The sequence below is a fragment of the Coregonus clupeaformis genome, chromosome 13 (genome assembly GCF_020615455.1).
Source record: "Coregonus clupeaformis isolate EN_2021a chromosome 13, ASM2061545v1, whole genome shotgun sequence".
Lineage (NCBI taxonomy): Eukaryota > Metazoa > Chordata > Actinopteri > Salmoniformes > Salmonidae > Coregonus > Coregonus clupeaformis.
The window spans coordinates 18,459,470-18,483,242 of NC_059204.1; the positions used below are offsets into that span (position 1 = coordinate 18,459,470).

The window sequence follows — 23,773 nt, forward strand, 5'->3', positions numbered from 1 at the left end:
TGGATTTTGTTGTTGTTATTCTGTCTCTCACTGTTCAAATAAACCTACCATTAAAATTAAAGACTGATCATGTCTTTGTTAGTGGGCAAACGTACAAAATCAGCAGGGGATCAAATACTTTTTTCCCTCACTGTAGGTAGAGTTATTAAAGTGACTATGCATAGATAATAAACTGAGAGTAGCATCAGCGTAAAAGAGAAGGAGGGGGGGCAATGCAAATAGTCTGGGAAGCCATTTGATTAGATGTTCAGGAGTCTTATGGCTTGGGGATAGAAGCTGTTTAGAAGCCTCTTGGACCTAGACTTGGCGCTCCGGTACCACTTGCTGTGCGGTAACAGAGAGATCCGTCTACGACTAGGGTGGCTGGTGTCTTTGACAATTTTTAGGGCCTTCCTCTGACACCGCCTTGTATAGAGGTCCTGGATGACAGGAAGCTTGGCCTCAGTGATGTACTGGGCCGTACGCACTACGCTCTGTAGTGCCTTGCGGTCGGAAGCCGAGCAGTTGCCATACCAGGCAGTGATGCAACCAGTCAGGATGCTCTCGATGGAGCAGCTGTAGAACCTTTTGAGGATCAGAGGACCCATGCCAAATCTTTTCAGTCTCCTTAGGGGGAATAGGTTTTGTCGTGCCCTCTTCACAACTGTCGTGGTGTGCTTGGACATGTTAGTTTGTTGGTGATGTGGACACCAAGGAACTTGAAGCTTTCAACCTGCTCCACTTCAGTCTTGTCGATGAGAATGGGGTGTGCTCGGTCCTCTTCTTTTTTCTATAGTCCACAATCATCTCCTTTGTCTTGGTCACGTTGAGGGAGAGGTTGTTGTCCTGGCACCACACGGCCAGGTCTCTGACCTCCTCCCTATAGGCTGTCTCGTCGTTGTCGGTGATCAGGCCTACCACTGTTGTGTCATCGGCAAACTTAATGATGGTGTTGGAGTCGTGCCTGGCCATACAGTCATGGGTGAACAGGGAGTACAGGAGGGGACTGAGCACGCACCCCTGAGGGGCCCCCATGTTGAGGATCAGCGTGGCGGATGTGTTGTTACCTACCCTTACCACCTGGGGTCGGCCCGTCAGGAAGTCCAGGATCCAGTTACAGAGGGAGGTGTTTAGTCCAAGGGTCCTTAGCTTAGTGATGAGCTTTGAGGGTACTATGGTGTTGAACGCTGAGCTGTAGTCAATTAATAGCATTCTCACATACAGTGGGGAAAAAAAGTATTTAGTCAGCCACCAATTGTGCAAGTTCTCCCACTTAAAAAGATGAGAGAGGCCTGTAATTTTCATCATAGGTACACGTCAACTATGACAGACAAATTGAGAAAAGAAAATCCAGAAAATCACATTGTAGGATTTTTTATGAATTTATTTGCAAATTATGGTGGAAAATAAGTATTTGGTCACCTACAAACAAGCAAGATTTCTGGCTCTCACAGACCTGTAATTTCTTCTTTAAGAGGCTCCTCTGTCCTCCACTCGTTACCTGTATTAATGGCACCTGTTTGAACTTGTTATCAGTATAAAAGACACCTGTCCACAACCTCAAACAGTCACACTCCAAACTCCACTATGGCCAAGACCAAAGAGCTGTCAAAGGACACCAGAAACAAAATTGTAGACCTGCACCAGGCTGGGAAGACTGAATCTGCAATAGGTAAGCAGCTCGGTTTGAAGAAATCAACTGTGGGAGCAATTATTAGGAAATGGAAGACATACAAGACCACTGATAATCTCCCTCGATCTGGGGCTCCACGCAAGATCTCACCCCGTGGGGTCAAAATGATCACAAGAACAGTGAGCAAAAATCCCAGAACCACACGGGGGACCTAGTGAATGACCTGCAGAGAGCTGGGACCAAAGTAACAAAGCCTACCATCAGTAACACACTACGCCGCCAGGGACTCAAATCCTGCAGTGCTAGACGTGTCCCCCTGCTTAAGCCAGTACATGTCCAGGCCCGTCTGAAGTTTGCTAGAGTGCATCCAGAAGAGGATTGGGAGAATGTCATATGGTCAGATGAAACCAAAATATAACTTTTTGGTAAAAACTCAACTCGTCGTGTTTGGAGGACAAAGAATGCTGAGTTGCATCCAAAGAACACCATACCTACTGTGAAGCATGGGAGTGAAAACATCATACTTTGGGGCTGTTTTTCTGCAAAGGGACCAGGACGACTGATCCGTGTAAAGGAAAGAATGAATGGGGCCATGTATCGTGAGATTTTGAGTGAAAACCTCCTTCCATCAGCAAGGGCATTGAAGATGAAACGTGGCTGGGTCTTTCAGCATGACAATGATCCCAAACACACCGCCCGGGCAATGAAGGAGTGGCTTCGTAAGAAGCATTTCAAGGTCCTGGAGTCTCCAGATCTCAACCCCATAGAAAATCTTTGGAGGGAGTTGAAAGTCTGTGTTGCCCAGCGACAGCCCCAAAACATCACTGCTCTAGAGGAGATCTGCATGGAGGAATGGGCCAAAATACCAGCAACAGTGTGTGAAAACCTTGTGAAGACTTACAGAAAACGTTTGACCTGTGTCATTGCCAACAAAGGGTATATAACAAGTATTGAGAAACTTTTGTTATTGACCAAATACTTATTTTCCACCATAATTTGCAAATAAATTCATAAAAAATCATACAATGTGATTTTCTGGATTTTTTTTTCTCATTTTGTCTGTCATAGTTGACGTGCACCTATGATGAAAATTACAGGCCTCTCTCATCTTTTTAAGTGGGAGAACTTGCACAATTGGTGGCTGACTAAATACTTTTTTTCCCCACTGTAGGTGTTCCTTTTGTCCAGGTGTGAAAGGGCAGTGTGGAGCGCAATAGAGATTGCATCATCTGTGAATTTGTTGGGGCGGTATGCAAATTGGATTGGGTCTAGGGTTTCTGGGATAATGGTGTTGATGTGAGCCATGACCAGCTTTTCAAAGCACTTCATGGCTACAGACGTGAGTGCTACGGGTCGGTAGTCATTTAGGCAGGTTACCTTAGTGATCTTGGGCACAGGGACTATGGTGGTCTGCTTGAAACATGTTGGTATTACAGACAGACAGGGAGAGGTTGAAAATGTCAGTGAAGACACTTGCCAGTTGGTCAGCGCATGCTCGGAGTACACGTCCTAGTAATCTGTCTGGCCCTGCGGCCTTGTGAATGTTGACCTGTTTAAAGGTCTTACTCACATCGCCTACGGAGAGCGTCATCACACAGTCGTTCCCTTTGTAGTCTGTAATAGTTTGCAAGCCCTGCCACATCCGACGAGCATCGGAGCCAGTGTAGTACGATTCGATCTTAGTCCTGTATTGAAGCTTTGCCTGTTTGATGGTTCGTCGGAGGGTATAGCGGGATTTCTTATAAGCTTCCGGGTTAGAGTCCCACTCCTTGAAAGCGGCAGCTCTACCCTTTAGCTTAGTGCGGATCTTGCCTGTAATCCATGGCTTCTGGTTGGGGTATGTACGGACAGTCACTGTGTGGACGACGTCATCAATGCACTTATTGATGAAGCCAGTGACTGATGTGGTGTACTCCTCAATGCCATCGGAAGAATCCCGGAACATATTCCAGTCTGTGCTAGCAAAACAGTCCTGTAGCTTAGCATCTGCTTCATCTGACCACTTCTTTATTGACCGAGTCACTGGTGCTTCCTGCTTTAGTTTTTGCTTGTAAGCAGGAATCAGGAGGATAGAATTATGGTCAGATTTGCCAAAAGGAGGGCGAAGGAGAGCTTTGTACGCGTCTCTGTGTGTGGAGTAAAGGTGGTCTAAAGTTTTTTTCCCCTCTGGTTGCACATTTAACATGCTGGTAGAAATTAGGTAAAACGGATTTAAGTTTCCCTGCATTAAAGTCCCCCGGCCACTAGGAGCGCCGCCTCAGGATGAGCGTTTTCCTGTTTGCTTATGGCCGTATACAGTTTAATTGAGAGCGGTCTTAGTGCCAGCATCGGTTTGTGGCGGTAAATAGACAGCTACGAAGAATATAGATGAAAACTCTCTTGGTAGATAGTGTGGTCTACAGCTTATCATGAGATACTCTCCCTCAGCTGTATGTTATTCATGTCGTCGTTCAGCCACGACTCGGTGAAACATAAGATATTACAGTTTATAATGTCCCGTTGGTAGGATATATGTGCTTCTAGTTCGTCCACTTTATTATCAATCGATTGTACGTTGGCCAGTAGTATCGATGGCAAAGGCAGATTTGCCACTTGTCGCCGGCTTCCTACCAGGCACCCCAATCTCCTTCCGCGATATCTTATTTTCTTTCTACTGCGAATGACGGGGATGAAGGCCCTGTCGGGTGTCTGGAGCAAATCCCTCTCGTCGACTCATTAAAGAAAAATTATCCAGTTGTCCAGTTCAAGGTGAGTATTTGCTTTTCTGATGTCCAGAAGCTTTTTTCGGTCATAAGAGACGGTAGCAGCAACATTATGTACAAATTAAGTTGCAAACAATGCGAACAAACAAACAAAATAGCACGGTTGGTTAAGAGTCCATAAAACAGCAGCCATCCCCTCCAGCGCCATTTCTACAGTATCCAGCTGAATTAGTGTATATCCAGGGTCTTATCTGCTAGAATGGGGGTGGGGGGGATAGCCGTGGTCGTGACAGATCTGCTGTCAGCGGTGCAGACATAGGAAGACGGATGGCCAGGCTCCCTCTGCATGCTGGGATAGGGGGGCCGAGATGAGCGGCTGAATTCCAGAGGGAGAGGCCTATACCCAGTTGCTGTCTAATGGCCTTGTGCTCTGCAATCATTCCCCCCCCCCGCACTGGGGGGCTAGCTGGAGCCTAGCGGGACCATATCCAATTTCCCCCTACTCTAATCGTCTGATCTGGAGACTACTCAGGCCCCCTTCTCTTCATTTGGACTCAAAGCTCCCCGGTCGCCCCCCTCTATCTAGTGTGGTGCTGGGGTGCTTTAATGTCAAGTGGGTGCCACTTTGTTATTGTCTGTCAGTGTGTGGATTTTTCATTTGCGCAGGGGCATGGAGAGGTTACCACAAGGTTTTCATGTAATACCAACCTTTCTTGTATACGAGTGGGGGGAAATGCCATGTGTCTGGCATTGGAATACAATAATAACAATCTGTTTTATGTAGAGGGAAAGCAATTAAACCAAGATATGTTGAATGGGAGTTAAATGATCTAATTTGAGATGCCAGTAATGCCACATATGTACAAGTAGCTGCTAGCATAAAGCGGCCTCACACCTTAGTTTGTAATGTAAGCAACCGGAAACCACCCTCATGTGGAACAATGACTCCTACCATTGTTGATTTACTGCCTTCAGAGTACCTGATACAATGGGCAAAACCACCAAGGGAAACTGGAGCCAAAATGGGTGATTTCATAAGGACCAAAATGGAGAGAACCTTCATTTAGCCCCATCCTGCAGTACGATGGCATGATGACTAGGCTGGCTTCCAGGGTCTTGTACTGAATGCTGTCAGAGAGTAAGGATGCAGTGAGGGATGCCCCATGCCCATCTGTCTCTCCATGGTCCTCCAAACCCAACAAGCCATCCTCTTTCTGTCCCAGAGAGCCTGTGGAAAGCAGCTAGCTAATCATAGAGCCCCAGAGGAAGAGGAGATGGCATGTGCTCAACTCCTGTCAGTTCCACTCTTCCATCAACCCCAGCATTAGCTGACCAGATGGACCAAATCCTTTAGGCAGATATGCAATGTACCAGTGCATTAAACAAGTGAGCTTAAAAAAGAGAGAGAGGGAGATACTTAAAATGAGTTGGGGCATTTGATGGCAAATGCATCAGCAGTCCACAAGTTCCAGTGTTTATTTTTTATTTTTTCAGAGGGTTTTTAGGCTCAGTGATCCAGCTGTGAGGCACCATCAGGTATGGAGGCACACTGGGGCATGCGCTTGGTGCATTTGGCACAAAATGGCCACTCCTGATAGACAGATGAAGGGAGTGCTGTGGGAAACACCATAGACTCACCTGCGACTGACTCCCCCAGCTGGCTGTGCTCCACACATTTGGGGGCAAAGGGCTCTAAGCTCATCACTGCTAAGAGCCGCTTCCCATCATCGGAATATGGGAAATTGGGAAATACAGTACAACTCATCTGCACAAAATCAATCAACCGAAATTAGATCATCTTGCATAATCTTTCAATGCATCGTGACATATTGTGAAATTAATTTAGGTATATAGTTACATTAAGTGACTTTCAAGACAAACAGTACACCGTATTCTGTGAGCACAGTGCTCGGGGTAATTGTAATAATGAATGATGAATTAAATGTGAATGCGGGGTGGGGGGGTTGGGGGGGGCTTAAAGAGGGTAAACAGAGTTCCATAGGGATTAGATATATTATTGGGACAATTTCCATTCCTTTGAGCAAAGCTGGAATTCAGATTTACAGCCGGGTGTAAGGAGGCCCCTCTTTTCACAGTCTCCCAGAGACAGGGGCTCATGGTGGACAGGGGTCAGAGAGAAGGGTCATTCTCTGGTGTACGTCACTGATGCCGTGGCTCTCTGATGAACCCCTCACACATACACAAACAACCCTCACACACATTTACACACGGGCAAGGGATAATGTTCTCTTAATGTATGTATGGCTCTGTATTACGCAGTTAGGGTTCGCTCACCCACTCGGCCCATTCATTTAGCATGCGTCTAAAATGCTAATAATTTAGGGGGAGTGGGTTGACCTTTGTAGGGAGAGTGGGTTGATCTAGGCAGACGGCTGCCCTACAGAGTACAGTACACGTCTAGGTAAAACTCATCAAGGAGATGTCCCCTTGGCATACATCATCACCACCCCCTGCTGAGCTGTGTGTGGTAGACTGGGAGAGCCAGTCAGTCAGACCTCACTCCCCCGTCCTCCTTCCATCCTCCCACCAAATTCCTCAGTCAGGCTAGATTACCAGGCCCGCCTCTGAACTCAATAGGCGGGTTTGAAGGCAAAAGGGGGGAGGCGTCGGTGGCTAAGGTTCTCTCTCTTCTGTCGTTGGTTGGTTCGCTGGCTGTCTAGCTGGTAAATATCCCTGCGTCGTGTTAAACAGGAGGGCTATAATTAACTGTGGGAGACGCCAGTCAGCCAGGGTTGGGCGCCGTGCCAACGGATCAGCCCTAATTACTATATTCACTTTGTCAGGAACGCTCACTTTGCTGCTCCCTCTGATAGGCCCTGGCAGCCTCAGAAATCCCCCAGCACTGCACAGCACATTCTCAGGCAGGCAGACGGGGCCGACTGGCTGGCAGGAGGGCCGGGCAGGCTACCAGTTGCAAGGTGATGGAAGGCTGGGTGGGTGTAGGGCTGAGCGACTGCAGCAGAAGACACCACCCAATGGCCCCCGCTAAGCTCAGGGCCCAAACAAACACAGGGGCCACCAGACTGAGGAAAAATGATCCTGTACACAGTAATGCTGTTCCCAGCCGTCCTGATTGATTTTCCCATTGATTGGATAATGTACATATGGCCTTTTTACAGGTAGCACAAGACTGTGCCTTAAACCTGATCTGAGGCTCCCATGTTTAGTCAACTCTGATTTCAGATTAAGATAAACACCAGTTTAAAAACAGACATGTCTGCCTCCTGCAGTGTCTCCACGAACGGCTTAAGTGCTATTTTGTGGTGTCCAACATGCTCAATTTATTGATGTTGTTGAGAAGAGAAGTCGTATTTTTCACACGGTTTATAAACACCCTTTTAATATGTATGGGGTTTGGCTAAGATTAAATGCTTGGAATTGAGTTCCTATCAAAAGGCCAACTTAGGCTGGTGGAGGCCTGTGGTGAAATGCACAGAGTTTTTATTTTTTGTATTTATTTTTTAAACGTGGCCTGCTATCAATGCTTCTAATACATTACTGAACTGGAAATATGTGAGCTCGACAGGCGTGGGATGAATATGGCTTTATTTAAATAGTTTTACTGTGGAAGCAGCTCAGACAACCATTTCAGGGTAGTTTATCACACTAAAGCCTCTTTCACACTCCCGGCCCAAACTGTCCACATTCGGGCAAATCACACTCCAAAGCCTGTTTCAACACAGCCATAGCCAGAGAGGGATAAGGATCACTAGCATATGTGGGCGCCTTCATGGGGCACCACTGAGAGAAGCTTGATAGCAGAGATATAATTACGTACAGTATGCGCAAGCAGAGCCGATGACAGCCCTCTTGCCAAATGCAAGGCATTCATTCCGATGAGCTTTATATCTGAGTACTATGGGCACTGGACAGGTGGTCTGACTGTGAGACTGAATTTGTTATTTATTTATTTGAGGTAAAGACATATTGAGTGACATTAATTATAATATGGACTGTACATCTCCAATGCAATACAATTTGGCTTCAAACATGCGCCCCTGTTCGGTTAGACTATGCTTTGGAAACCTGTGTCTATTTCAGGAGACAAAACAAACAGAGATGACAGTGATTCAATTAAGCCCTCTTTTGACTCAAGTCAGACACTCAGCTCAGTCCTCACCCTCTCCGGCGTTAACTTCTTACCAACTTTCATACGGAAAACAGTAGGTCAACCTGACAAGAGTACTTACGTCTTCCCATGATTCTGGTGATGCCACACGGTTAGACTCCTACTCAGATAATAAAAAACGGCACCTTATGTCACAAGGTAAATATCAAACTCAAATATCATCTGACAAACTGGGTAGGCCCGAGACATAATTCCTGAATTCTGTCAGAATCAGATTAACCTCTTCCACGCAGACATATCTGGAATGATTTAACCTACTGAATGCCCTTGTATCTTATTCACAAAGTGTGTCCCGGAGTTCAGTCCTTTTCTCTCAGATGGCAACAAAGCCTTATTGAACAAGAGAAGAAACAGGCCCTATAATTGAATTATTGGAAAACAAATGCAACTTCCAGCAGAGAGGAAGGACGTCTCTCTTTAAGAGGGGAGTGTAAAGTGGACATATCAGGCCTCTATCAGACAGAGACAAATTGCAACACTGTACAGCCGTGAGGTCAAGTAGTGATAACACTGCTAGAAATCCCCTTGTTCATTAAACTACCTGTTCCGTCTTATCATTCCACTTGACAAAATAAATGACCGGGAACGCTCATGCAATACAAAGAACAGTAGTATATAAAGAGGTGTAGAAATCACCCTCTTTTCAATTTCATACCAAACAACTCCTTGAGAAGTTATCGGGCGGAATCTGTAACTAAAAACGAAGGTAATCAATACCCTCTTTCACCGTCTTCAGACAAAAATAAGTTTGAGAGAGAAGTCACATGCAACACTAGCCAAGCCTGCACTCTGAGCCAAAATGGAGGTGAACCGAACAACCCAAAAATATCCTCACCAGGAGTGCAGAGAGGAAGAGACACTCAGCACTTTGAAAGGGTGGCCATAACTCCCCTGCTCGGAGAGACGAGATGAAACACTACATTGAGTTAGCAACCCTGAGCCCCCTCTGAACAGAGTAGTAATTAAGGTAGCTTTCCAGCTCCAAGCGACAGAGGGATGAAATTTCCACCCCTCTGCCGGAACCCCTTGATGTTTTGTAACTTGGGTTCTGGGCCCATTCTGGCAACCAGATCAGTTATTTTTTCCCTTTTCCTTTTTTTCCTCTCTTACAGAATTCACAGAATCCCCGAGAACACAGCCTCCCAGCCAAAACCCCAGCACGATTAATTTAGTAACGGGTTATTAAGCTCAAACATAAATTGCAGCCCTGGACGGTTTATATGGAAAAGAAGCCTGATTTATTAGAGACCCGGAGACAAAACAGGTTTTTATTTTCCATTTATTCATCAACACTCGTTGGGAGTGGTAACTCGGAAGGAATTTTCTGACAAAAAAAGGAGAGGAGAAAAGGGAAGAAGTGGAGGAGGGGGGGCAGCAGCAATGGCTGCCGTGATCAAATTGCTGGGGAGAGGAGCACAATGGCCTTGACATTCTTATCCCAGCTCTTCGCTGGACAATACTATATTTGTTTGGCGGACAAATATATCAATAGTGTTTGCTATTGCACTGTATTCTTGTATCTGTTCTTGACTTTCAGTAGATAATTCATCAAGGCTGGCTAACGGCCTCCTCTGAGCAGTCGGAATAACTCCTGGGTTCGTCTAAAGTCCCCAAATATAGTTCTCAAGCCATATCTGAGACTGGGGAGACTTACAGAACTGGCACAATGTCATTCTCAATGAAAGAGACGTTCTTTACATTATGTCACCAGTCATTTCAACTCACATCAGTGTTATCTCCTATTCAAGGCCCAGATCTACATAATGATCCATCATTCCTTTGAGGTTCAATGGATTTTTTTTACAGAATTTATGACAAACTGAAACTAAGGAGTTTACGGTTACATAAACTTGACCATTATGTTGAAAGTGACTAAGCCACTTTGTCCACTCTCTTTCTTAGTAGACTGAGCGGTTTATGACTTTGGGGGCGTACTCCTCTGACTAAGAAAGGGGCCTCTGGGGCAGTGAGCCAACGATTGTGCCAAACATTGATAGTGTACCCTCAATATGTCTGCTGTAGAAGGACTGCCTCTAGTCACCAGTGAAACCACCTGCCAATGGGCTCACAACTCAGCTGTATACTGTCTTATACCATGGATCACAATGTGTCCATTCCAGAGAGGTCATACATTCAAACAGACTTATACAAAATCAATCACTCATAATGGTGTGCAGACCTCTGCATAGAAGGGACACGAATGAGCCTAACAGAAGCTGGATCTCAGTCCTCCCCTATCTCCTATCCTCTCCCTCTGTCCTGTTGAGGTGTTGTCCTCCTGCTCTCAAAGTCACACCATTCCCGACCTCTGTGTCTGCTGTGCAGTAGGTCTGCCTCTGTGTGCCAGAGCACCATGGGTCATCAGGGCCCAGAATGAAGCATGGCACGGCTGCTGCTGACACAGCACATAGCACTGCTGCGCTGCATTGCTCTGTGAGTGTGTGTGTGTGTGTCTGCGCCCGCGTGTGTGTGTGAAGGGGGGGGGGGGGACCAGACAGAGAAGGGCAGCACTGCCCTGAGCAATGAAAATGACCTGGCCGGCAGAGGGGCTTACTGTAACGCCACCTAACAGACTAATGGGAGCTGAGGATGAGCTGACTCAGGTGGGTCCAGACCTAAAACACCAAGCCGTCGTCTAAGACTGTTTGTGGGTGCAATTGTACATTCAGTACATATTATCTGATGAGTATTTTTTGTTATCCATTTTACATTCAATACTGTTTGAACGGATGAATTTCTGTTTCAACTACAGTAAGTAAATTAAGCTACTCGTCTGTCCTCCCACCTGCAGTCTGTTCTTCTCGCTCTTTCGTTCTCTTTATATTTCCCATTGCTCTCTCCTTCGCTCTCTTTTGTTTGTGGAGAGGAGAGCCATGGCGACGGAGGAACCACACAAAAGGGTCACGTGACGTCGAGCCGAGGCGGGCGGGTGGACACAATGGCCGCACCACTCCGCACAGCTGGAGTGTCACGCATTCCTGGTGTTTACAAGATTTAGGTGGAAAACAAATCCACCCCCCTGACGAACTCTGCGGCGCAAAATGGGCCTATTTTCTGTCTGAATAGAGGGCTTATGTCATCGGCATCGATGCATTTTAGGAGCATGAGAAAATGGCAACCTGTGAAAACGATGGCGGTGGTGCTAGGAGGGTTGAATCACAGACAAGGCAGAGGAGAATAGGCTACATAGTGGTCACTCTTCAATGGGAACAGTCGACAGAGCTAAGGGTAGGAGGGACAAGAGTCTACTTCTGTATTTCTTAGGGTAATTTGGTGTCATTTAAAATAAAATCTTCAAATTGTGGGCCTCCAATTCGGTTGCCATTTTGAGAATCACAGTGTTGTCATCAAAGACCAGAATCAAAAGCATGACTTTTTCTGTGCCGAAATATGTTGACGTATCGGTAATTGAAGCCTCTGTCGGATGTTGTTCCGTCATTGCCGAGGCCTTGCCAGCATACCTAAGCCCTGGCGGCTTAATCAGATCCACAGCAGAGTTTTCTTTAAATACAGAACCGCTCACCCCTTAAAACTCTTCACACGCGTCACTAGTTTTTCCCAACTCAAGACATGACTTCACAGAAAAGCAGCAGGGCCGATCGAAACTGGCCAGAACAGCCTTGGCCAACCATGCGACAAGAATTTTCCTTAAAAGGCGGTCGTAGTCGAGTAATAGAGTTCAGTTTGAGGGGGTGGCTGTGGGCTGGGGGGTTGGGACTATTACTGTCATCCTTTGATGGGATGCCCAGAGGGTTTCAGATTGTACTGACAAACCTGGATTGAGTAGGAGTTTACAAGAGGGAGCATTGAGTAGCCTATGTAATGACATGTAATGAATGGTGCTTTAATAAACTATGCTAGCATGGGCTAACGTAAGGATGGGCTAACTGGATCGCATGGGAAGTGGAATCCAATGAGGAGGAACAAATGAGGAGCTCAGCCAATCATGAGGATGAGACACTGTGTCCAAAAGGTAAATGAACACATACGAAACGCCAATGGAAACAGCTGAAAGAAGGGTGGGGGGCGGAGGGCCAGTGAACAATGAGAAGACATTGTCTCCTCCGCTTGACTGGGCACCATTTCCCCGACCCCCGACAAAAAGGACGGGTGATGCATCCCTGTCGGATGACAATAGAGGCATTGATGACGGGAGTCTACAAACACACACATCGGTCCAGCCATGATGCTGCATGTCCATTACACCAACACAGACACACACATCCTGTCTGTCGTGCCTCTACTAATGCAGTGTGTGTGTGTGTGTGTGTGTGTGTGTGTGTGTGTGTGTGTGTGTGTGTGGAAAGACGGGCAGAAGCAGAGCAGACACTCACTTCTGGTGTGTTTTTCTTGAACTCGCGGCTCTGGTCGATTAGCTTTTTCCTGGACTGCTCGCTCTCATCTTGTCTGTTGGCCAGGGCTGTGGCGGTGGCATCCAGTTCTCTCTGTGAGACCAAGAGGGGGGAGGAGGAGAAAATACAGAATGATTACACAGGGCTCTGTGGGGGGCCATTTACATCAGCAGACAAACAAGAAAACCCCTCTTCTTTTAACTCTTTTCCAGTCTCTTTTTTTCTCTCTCCCTCTTTGCCCCCCTGTAGTCTGGCACCACTAGTCCCTCACTGGGAGAGGGGGAGCGTGAGAGAGAAGAGAAAGAAAGAAAGAAAGAGACCGAGTCAGAGAGAATCAGCCTCAATCAGCCTCATCTTCTCTCCTCTCCATCCATACTGACATACAGACCGACCTAGATATGGCACTAGCACAGGCACCATGACTACTTACTGGCTGGCATCACACACACCCCATATGGAAAACAAACACACATACAGTTGCAGACACACAAACTGTACACACACTGTACAGTGTACGCACACATAAAATGTACACATACACACACTCCCTTAGCACATCTTCCACCTTTAACTACAGACAGAAGTGTAGAAAAAGGTATAAAACTACTTGGATCCAGGCAGCATTTACACAGCTTATAAAAAACTGTATTCGAGAGAGAAAGGAAAAAATAAAAAACGTATGGAGCGAAATTGCTTTTCTCACGGCAGAAATTCACCAGCAGCCTTTAGGGTCGCTAGGCATGTAAATGTCATAGGGCAGATCCCAGATCATCAATATTGAGAGAGGTGCCCAGAAGAGATATAAACACTGACTCTAGATCAGCATGGACAAGCCAGGCTAGGAGGAGACTATACTACTATTCAGAGGCCTCCGCAGCCAGGCTACTAGCCTAAACTTTAGAATATCCACACAGAGGATGAAGCACCCTACACAATGTTATGTCTGACTCTGAACCTATATAGACCTATACTCTCATAATGTAATCCACGAGTATCTATAGTTAGTCTGAAGACAATTCCCCATCGGATTGGGACGTGTGAAGTGACTTACTGACAAGCAGTGTCAAGGTGGGCAACTGATGACGCTGTGTATGTGTTTGCGCCCACGCGTGTGTCGTCTCTGCTCTAAGAGAGAGAGCAGGCAGAGAGAGCAGGCAGAGAGAGAGGCAGAGAGAGAAGGCAGAGAGAGAGAGAAGGCAGAGAGAGAGAGAAGGCAGAGAGAGAGAGAAGGCAGAGAGAGAGAGAGAAGGCAGAGAGAGAGAGAGAGAGAGAGAGGCAGAGAGAGAGAGAGAGAGAGAGGCAGAGAGAGAGCGAGGCAGAGAGAGAGAGAGAGAGAGAGAGAGAGAGAGAGAGAGAGAGAGAGAGAGAGAGAGAGAGAGAGAGAGAGAGAGAGAGAGAGAGAGAGAGAGAGAGAGAGAGAGAGAGAGGGGAGAGAGAGTGTGAGAGAGAGAGTGGCAGTCGAGGCTGACATCTGGGAGCCAGATGCAGGGAACAAATCAAGTTAATTAGGCTGGAACTGAGCGAGCCAGACTGCAGCCCCCACTTTACTCCACATAGCTACCACCACCACTACGTCTGGAGGGGCCAGCTAGAGCATACAGTACAGCTCTCTCAGTCTCGCTCGCCCACTACTATCTCCTCCCAGATCCTCCTCAAGTCTGCTATAAGAGCTGTTTCACTGATGAGGAGAGTCTATGAAATAGAGACTGTGTTCCTTTTGGGGGCTTCAGCAGATGTGTCACCCTAGACCCCACTTACTACTTAGGCCCCAACCCTAACATTATTTGGTTACAATAAAAAATGTTGGTGTCTTAAATGTTGGTGTCTTGTTAGGGCCATGTGTGCTTCATATTTCAAGAAAGACACAGTCCATTATTTGATGTGACACGTTATAGGGGTGTTGACGTATAGTAACGGGACGTCAACCTTCGCCCCCAACCCCCGTGGCGCCACCTCTGCCGCGGTGGGCATGCTAATTACAGCTCTGTGGGGTGGGCGCTGGGGGAACTGTTCCCAGGTCATGGTAGAGGGGTTGGTGGGCCTGGCACTGCCACTCTACCCTGCTGGCAACAATGACCCAGGGTCAGGGAGAGGCCCGCTGCGCGTTACCTTCACTTCCCTGTCTCTGGCCGTTAGCGGCGGGGGGCCCATATGACGGAAAGGCTGCAGAAACCAGGGTTTGCCACAGGGGCGCTGAGCAGAGCTGAGTGGAAGAGAAGCTAATAGAAAGGATATAGAGTTTCCTAGCCCTGGGAGCTAACACATTAGCACTGGCTAGCTGTACTGTAGCTCTCAGCAACTGTATTCCCTCACTCCCACTCCTGTTGTATCTAGACTAGAGAGGAATGGATAAGTGAGGGAGGGAAGGAAGAAGGAGGGTGGTTCGGAGAAGTTCCCCCAAAAGCTTCAGTCAAGTTAACACTCTTGAGACTGATTAGCAGATGCTGCTGTTAAGCCCATTATGAAAACGATTTGGCTAATCAACTCAAATTGATTAGCGCCAGGATTCCTAACCCGAGTCCTAATGCGCCGCCGTGTCTCTGGGACCCCTCTGAGCCCGTCCAGGGGAAAGGAGGAATGGGGTGGAGTTGGGCATGGGGGGGGGGGGAGTAATTATGTTCTTATCAACAAGACGAGTCAGCCCAACCCCAGCCCCCTGTCCTCATCCACCCACCCACGTAGATAGGGAGGTAAATCCTAAACACCAGTGCCGATTTAACATGAAAATATTGGTGGAGCAAACTCATTCAAAAAAGCTAATATGCATCGAAACCACTAAACACACAAACGTTATTAACATTTAATTATGATCAGTTTACTTCCCATAGTCAAATTCAGCATGAGTATACAATATTGCTACATTGTCTGAGTATTGGGACGCAGTCAAAACACCGTTCTGAGTGCATCTGCCTGCCTGTTACCAAGATTCTGCGGTTAAGAATAAAGCAACTCCCTCGCTTCATCTATTGAATAGTTAGTTCCATGGGTATAACATTATGACATCAAACATTAAAGCTGCAATATGTAAAGTTTTGGGCGACCTGACCATATCCTTTGCTAGGAGATAGTAAACACGATTCTTGATCACTTTTCAGCTAGCTAGCTAGAAGACGTGGTAAACAATGAAGTTGACACATATCAGTCCAATCAAAGTTACCGGAGAAAAGACGTTGACTTATAGAAGGCAGTGCCTTCTTGGACGGACACTACCAATGTAACTCTATGGCAGCAACCAAGGGGGAAGAAGCTGCCTGGCCCTCAGTGGGCTCTCCCAGAAAAGTGAATGTGTCCAGGCTATATGACATTCGCAGGCCTTGGTGTATAGAAACAGGCATTTTTAGTTCAGCCTAGGCTATATTATTTACTGTATGGCATAGCTGTAGGAGCTATGGCATAGGCTAGTGAGAATGCTAGGGTAACACACAGACCACGGCTTATACTAATTAAAAATTAATCGTCACAAACGCTGACTATACCATCATAGGGGGACGTGACCAACTTCACCAACACTAATAGGAGGACAGATGTGCCCAAACCCCTCCCACATTTCCTACCCCCACCCCCCTCAGTATGTCCCACCCTCCCCCATCTCCAGGCTCCATAGCGTCGGCCCTCTCAGCCTTTCTGTCCGTCTGCCTACATCGGGCCCTGCCGCCTCTCACAGCAGCCGTGCTTAAATAAAGGACCAAATTGTGCTCTATAATGGCTTTATAATTTTTGTAATGGAAGAATTTTGCTGGCTCAGGCAGTGGTGCTTGTCTTAGTTAATTTGTTCAGTAGTAAACGCTGATGGAACAGATTACCGCGCTCCCTCGAGAGCTTGCCTGTGCCAGATGCTATCAACTGCATGCGCTGAGGGAAAAATCTCTCCCTACCTCCCTCCCTCCCTCCCCCTGCGTCTCAGTCTCTCCCCCCTGCGTCTCAGTCTCTCCCCCCTGCGTCTCAGTCTCTCCCCCCTGCGTCTCAGTCTCTCCCCCTGCGTCTCAGTCTCTCCCCCTGCGTCTCAGTCTCTCCCCCCTGCGTCTCAGTCTCTCCCCCTGCGTCTCAGTCTCTCCCCCCTGCGTCTCAGTCTCTCCCCCCTGCGTCTCAGTCTCCCCCCCTGCGTCTCAGTCTCTCCCCCCTGCGTCTCAGTCTCTCCCCCCTGCGTCTCAGTCTCTCCCCCTGCGTCTCAGTCTCTCCCCCCTGCGTCTCAGTCTCTCCCCCCTGCGTCTCAGTCTCTCCCCCCTGCGTCTCAGTCTCTCCCCCTGCGTCTCAGTCTCTCCCCCTCGCTCCCTAGAGAGGACTAGAGAGGATCCTGACAGTATTTACTAGGAGACAGACACCCCTCTATACTCCCTGCCTACTCCAACCAAGTTCTCCTCAAAACAGACCGGATCACAAATGTAATCTCAAGATCATTAAGGGTAGTTGAGGGAGGGGGGTTGGTTAGGGGCAATGGAACAATTTACTGTGATTGAAACCAATAAAAGGCAGAGGGCATTTTCTAAAGATGGTATTGTTGTGGAGAACTGCTGACCAACTTCAGATTCATGCAAAAAGCTTTTCAAGATGCAGCTTTGAATCTTTCCAAATAGATTAACATGATAGGCTGACAGTCATAAAAGTTAATTGGGTAACAGCAGACAAAACATAGTTGATCTGCGCATCAGCTGACCCCATTTCTTGATTATAAGCAGGTGCAGGTTTTCAAAAAGTTAACTACATTTATCCTCCCTTAAATAGGCACGTGCAGAAAAAGACACAAAGTCATTATCTAGACCTACTGTATGTGTGTAACACAAAACGAATGGGGAGCAGATATTGCCGCTACACTGTTGGAGCCGCTTTCTTCCCAGTCTCCCTCTCTGTGTGTGTGTCTGTGTCTGTCTGTGTGTCTTTTATCTCCTAGGACATCTGTATAATGAAGGTTGGAACACGCCACACTGCCACGACTGAAACAACTCTTCTGTTCAGGCGCACTTATTGAGTGACAACACCACCAATGACTACCCGTCTGCAATCTGCACTCACCTCTGTGCCTCACACACCACACTGCAGTCTGGGAATGTACTGTACTACTGTAAAGGCCAGAAAAACAGCACTAAGCAAAACCATAATGTTACACAAGGTTAATGAGGTGCAACTAATTTCCAGAATTACATTTATCAAAGTGGCCGTCCTGATAGTCTCCTTTTTTTATATACGTGAATCTATTATTTTCTCGATCCATGTTCACAGATACAGTTGAAGCCGGAAGTTTACATACACCTTAGCCAAATACATTTAAACTCTGTTTTTCACAATTCCTGACATTTAATCTTAGTAATAATTCCCTGTCTTAGGTCAGTTAGGATCACCACTTTATTTTAAGAATGTGAAATGTCAGAATAATAGTAGAGAGAATGATTTATTTCAGCTTTTATTTATTTAATCACATTCCCAGTGGGTCAGAAGTTTACATACACTCAATTAGTATTTGGTAGCATTGCCTTTAAATTGTTTAACTTGGGTCAAACGTTTTGTGTAGCCTTCCACAAGCTTCCCACAATAAGTTGGGTGAATTTTGGCCCATTCCTCCTGACAGAGCTGGTGTAACTGAGTCAGGTTTGTAGGCCTCCTTGCTCGCACACGCTTTTTCAGTTCGCCCACACATTTTCTATAGGATTGAGGTCAGGGCTTTGTGATGGCCACTCCAATACCTTGACCTTGTTGTCCTTAAGCCATTTTGCCACAACTTTGGAAGTATGCTTGGGGTCATTGTCCATTTGGAAGACCCATTTGCGACCAAGCTTTAACTTCCTGACTGATGTCTTGAGATGTTGCTTCAATATATCCACATAATTTTCCTTCCTCATGAAGCCATCTATTTTGTGAAGTGCACCAGTCCCTCCTGCAGCAAAGCATCCCCACAGCATGATGCTGTCACCCAGGGGCGGTGTGTTCAATAGGGCGATATGGGCGACGCACTGCCAAACGGGAAAAGGAAGGGATTTTTTTTCTAATCAATTATATCACGGCAACAGTAGTTATCAGTGTTGTAATCTAGACGTCTGATCTGCCACAGTGCCACTAAATGTCCAATCAGGCTAAAGTCGTGCTTCAAATGCCCCCCCTTTTGGGGCGATTTCAGTCAGGTTGAAAATCGCCCAGAAGTCTGTCATAGACTCCCATGTAAAATCTATTTTTTTCAAATATCAGAGCTTTCAATACAATCTCTATGGGTTTCTGAGGGCTTGCACTTACGCGCTTTCGTCATACGTAACATAACCATGAACGTAACTAAGAAAAAGAGCGGGTAGCCGCGTCAATCAATTCACTACTACTATCAAAATGGCTAGGCTTCAGTGCAACTCGATTGTGTCTTTGAAAGAAGTTCCTTTTTGTCGGCGAACAAATGAAGATAAATTGGCAACGAAACAATTAGGACCTCCCAGACCAAATTTAATAATTCAACAGGTTTCTACTAAAGGGGGGAAGTCCTACACCCGAGGATTTTCCAAAAATTGGTACGAACGAAAAACCTGGCTAGCAGGCTGCGATGTAGCTAATGCAGTCTTCTGCTACCCCCTGCTTACTCTTTCACCCTGAAGGCGGCACGGCAGACAGCACCGCTTGGACAGCGACTGGTGTGTAACGGACATGCACCATCTTTCAGGAAAGATTAAGAAACATGAGCTGTCAAAGACCCACATGGATAGCTGTTTGAGATTGTCTGCTTTGGGGAGAGTGAACATTCCCACTCAACTGGATGAGGGATACAGGCTAGCTGTCCGCCGCCACAACGATGAGGTTAGTGTTGATAATCACAAGTTTACTGGAGAACTGAAACTGACAAGGCTGACAAGATAGGACCCTTTTGTCCATTGTTATTGGATAGGAACAGAACTTATAACCAGCTCCTGACCTAAATAGATCTTAGCACAACATTTTACTCAACATATCATATTCCATATTCACTATAACAAATATATTTACTACGACATTAGCAAGAACCGCCACATCCTCAGCCGGCTAATCCAGTGTGTGAAGTTTTGCGGAGTGTTTGAGTTAGCTTTGCGAGGCAAAGATGAAACTGAGGGCTCCACCAACCCTGGTAAGCCAACACTTTTGAGATCAGTCAATAAATGCTTCTGGTATTGACTTATATGCTGCCCCTGTCTTCATGTTGTTGCTGGACATATATTTTTTAAAATGTGTGTAGGTCACCTAAATCATCAGAAAAATTGCCCCCCCTGAGAATTTTTTCAGGAGCCGCCACTGCTGTCACCACCATGCTTCACGGTTGGGATGGTGTTCTTCAGCTTGCAAGCACCCCCTTTTTCCTCCAAACATAACGATGGTCATTATGGCCAAACGGTTCTATTTTTGTTTCATCAGACCAGAGGACATTTCTCCAAAAAGTACGATCTTTGTCCCCATGTGCAGTTGCAAACCGTAGTCTGGCTTTTTTATGGCGGTTTTGGAGCAGTGGCTTCTTCCTTGCTGAGCGGCCTTTCAGGTTATGTCGATATAGGACTCGTTTTACTGTGGATATATATACTTTTGTACCTGCTTCCTCCAGCATCTTCACAAGGTCCTTTGCTTTTGTTCTGTGATTGATTTGCACTTTTCGCACCAAAGTACGTTCATCTCTAGGAGACAGAACGCGTCTCCTTCCTGAGCGGTATGACGGCTGCATGGTCCCCTGGTGTTTATACTTGCGTACTATTGTTTGTACAGATGAATGTGGTACCTTCAGGCGTTTGGAAATTGCTCCCAAGGATGAACCAGACTTGTGGAGGTCTACAATTTTTTTTCTGAGGTCTTGGCTGATTTATTTTCATTTTCCCATGATGTCAAGCAAAGAGGAACTGAGTTTGAAGGTAGGCCTTGAAATACATCCACAGATACACCTCCAATTGACTCAAATGATGTCAATTAGCCTATCAGAAGCTTCTAAAGCCATGATATCATTTTCTGGAATTTTCCAAGCTGTTTAAAGGCACAGTCAACTTAGTGTATGTAAACTTCTGAACCACTGGAATTGTGATACAGTGAATTATAAGTGAAATTATCTGTCTGTAAACAATTGTTGGAAAAATTACTTGTGTCATGAACAAAGTAGATGTCCTAACCGACTTGCCAAAACTATAGTTTGCTAACAAGAAATTTGTGGAGTGGTTGAAAAACGAGTTTTAATGACCTAAGTGTATGTAAACTTTCCGACTTCAACTGTATGAGTCAGAGATTGCAACGCTGTATGATTGTGTGTGTACTGTATAGTATTGAGGGTGCATAGTCCAGTTGAATTTTGTTAATACATCAGCATATAGGCCTTCACAGTACATTGACAGCTTTACTAAAAAGACAGCCCATGCCAACTAGACTAGAGCATTGGGCTATTATCAAAACACATGGAGAAGTAAATGAGGGAGGGAGGGGTGTCAGAGGGAGCTGTCTAGCTCTGGGTACCACTTCAAAGCAACTTTAGACAAATAGCAAATACAACTGTCTGCTCTTTCCTGGCTGCTCCAACAGCTGCTGTTAACATTAAGAGGAGGGCTAATCTATTTGCATTGCAGTGAGGCGGCACACTAAAACCTTCATCAAAGCCTTATGTTTTATTTTCGCTAACACTACCAGTTAAAACAGAACTGGCTTTGTGGCCACACTAGGCTAATCATACTCGTTGACCCAGTCTCAAAAGCTAGGCGGTTGTTTACACAAGATCTCAGAATAGGTATTGGAACAAGGAGGTCCGATTAGAAACCATCTACAATACGTATTTGGCAATGCTTGTGTGAATTTCACCTTGATGTGTGTATGTATGTGTGTGTATGTATCTAGGAGATAACTCAACCTTCAGTCCTAATCCGTTGACTTGAAGCGGCGGGTAATGCATACTAAAGCACTCATAATGGTCTGGTCAGAGTGAAGTGTGCCTTAAGCAGAATAAACTGGGAGCAATAAATTGGCGTGTCAGTTTAACCTACATGGAGAAGGGGGGGATTCACATTAACATTGTTTTCTAATAAACGGCCCAGTGTTCAAACTGCGCCCCGGTGACAGATTTGTGACGGATGTTTTAATAGGCTGTGAATCATACATCAGCAGACTGGGAGGAGACTGACAGTGTGCTGTGGTGGTAGGGATGTACTATTGAACAAACGTCCCCACAAGGAAGGAACACACTGTCCTCATAATTCACAGTCCTTCTACAGACCATCCTTAACAGCATCTTTAAAGTAATATCTCTGCAAAATAAATAAACTCATATTTATGTATTCTTATCTAGGGGTTTTATCGTTTTTATTAGCACTGTGACCTAGGAGCGTGTGTTTTAATTGAATTTCCCCACCATGAGGACCTCACCTAGCCGAGCGTGCCCACAATGGAATCATTGTGCCTGTACAGATCTCACCTTGGCTATGACCTTCCTCCTGCCTGACTGACTGCCAGATCAACCAATCAAAACCAGCCAATTCGCTGGGAGGTGGCCTCTGGAGGGCATGGTGCTCAAGTAAGAGAAGGGGAGGAGAATATATTATCTGAGAGTAGTAGCAGCCATGCCTCATAACCAAGAGGATTGCTCTTTGAAAAACTTCAGTGGTCATTGAAATGTCATTGGCCTCTTTGGTAACAACAACTCCCACAGAGTACATTCTGAGCACACAGTTTCTCAGAATGGGTGCTGGTTCTCACAGGGAGTGAACTACCTCTGAGAAAAAATTTAACCACTCCATCCAATTAAGCGACATGCAGGCCATTATCATACATGTGTATGCTAATTCCCAGCATGTAGCTTTACGGTAAGAACAATAAGGTGGTTGTTAACCGATGAAAAACACCCATTCACTCTGGAGTAGGAGTACAGCGGTTTATGGCATCGCATTCCGCATGTTAATAACTCATAATGATGCTGTGGGCTACAGTCATAAAACCCCAATTCATTGAGAATGGGAACGCATCAGCTGAGCCCTATATCGGCCTATAACAGGGGTCAGCAACAGGCGTGCAAGTCATTTTTTTGCCATCCCTCCCAAGTAAAATAAAAAAAATAAAGAATACTAAAATCACCAGGAAATCTGTTCAAAGTATTCCTGCGAATAAAAAAAGACACGTGATTGTGTCTCAATGTAGTAAAGGTATGACATTATTGTTATTTTTAAATACAATCTCTTTTTGGGCATAGTTGTGGTCAATTTGCAGTATGAAAATTATTATAATTATGTTTACGGCCCTCTGACCATCCACTCGGACAAAAACCGGCCCGCAGCTGAATCTAGTTGCCTACCCCTGGCCTATAGGTTGGTCAATATGAAACTCCAATCTGAGAACCCTATGAAATGTGTCTGTCATGAAACTAAGAATAATGTGTGTTTTGTAATTTACTGGAAACGTCAAGTAAATAAAGACAATGAGCGATGACTCGTGGCATTTATGGTACAGTACTTCAACTAGCAGAAACAGGTAATGGGTCATCCCAATTCAACTTGACCAATTTGCAAACTTTGTTTGATCTCACAATCTAACTGCTCTATAAATCAGGCCTATGGTTAGATGTTCTCTCCATTTACAACTGATAGCCAATCAAAGACCACATGCTTGGCAGCAGACCAACACCCCCCCACCCCTGTCGCTATGTAAGCATCAAAACTTTGATTGATTAGTCTGAGGGGGCGGGGTTGCCTTCTGCTGGTGCTACTGATGTTGTAACATCTGCCTTGCGTGAGGCTTGTTTACATGCAAGCATTATGTATTCACTATAATCAGTCTATAATCACAAGCTTTATGGAGGGCTCTTCAGTTGTGAAGGATTAGGTGATTATGAGAACAAACCAGGAGAGGTAGAAGAGAGGGGGGGAGAAAAGTATCTTTAGGACAGAAGCTTTATTACTGTGAAGCTGCTGTGCAGATTGTGGCGCTCTGCTCTGCCCTGCCAGGGTCTATGGGTGGATCAATCCTGGAGGGTTCTCGGCGATATCAAACGCGCTCCAGC

The 23,773-nt window shown here is 46.0% G+C and overlaps 1 protein-coding gene across 1 annotated transcript in view; it reads right to left on the minus strand.

Annotated features, from left to right (window-relative positions):
• LOC121579391 (homeobox protein cut-like 1) overlaps positions 1-23,773 on the minus strand; it is a 256,964-nt gene that overhangs the window by 189,288 nt on the left and 43,903 nt on the right. Inside the window, exon 2 of the mRNA XM_041893958.2 lies at positions 12,799-12,909. Within this exon, the coding sequence (XP_041749892.1) occupies positions 12,799-12,909 (111 nt within the window). The remainder of the gene's footprint in view (positions 1-12,798; positions 12,910-23,773) is intronic.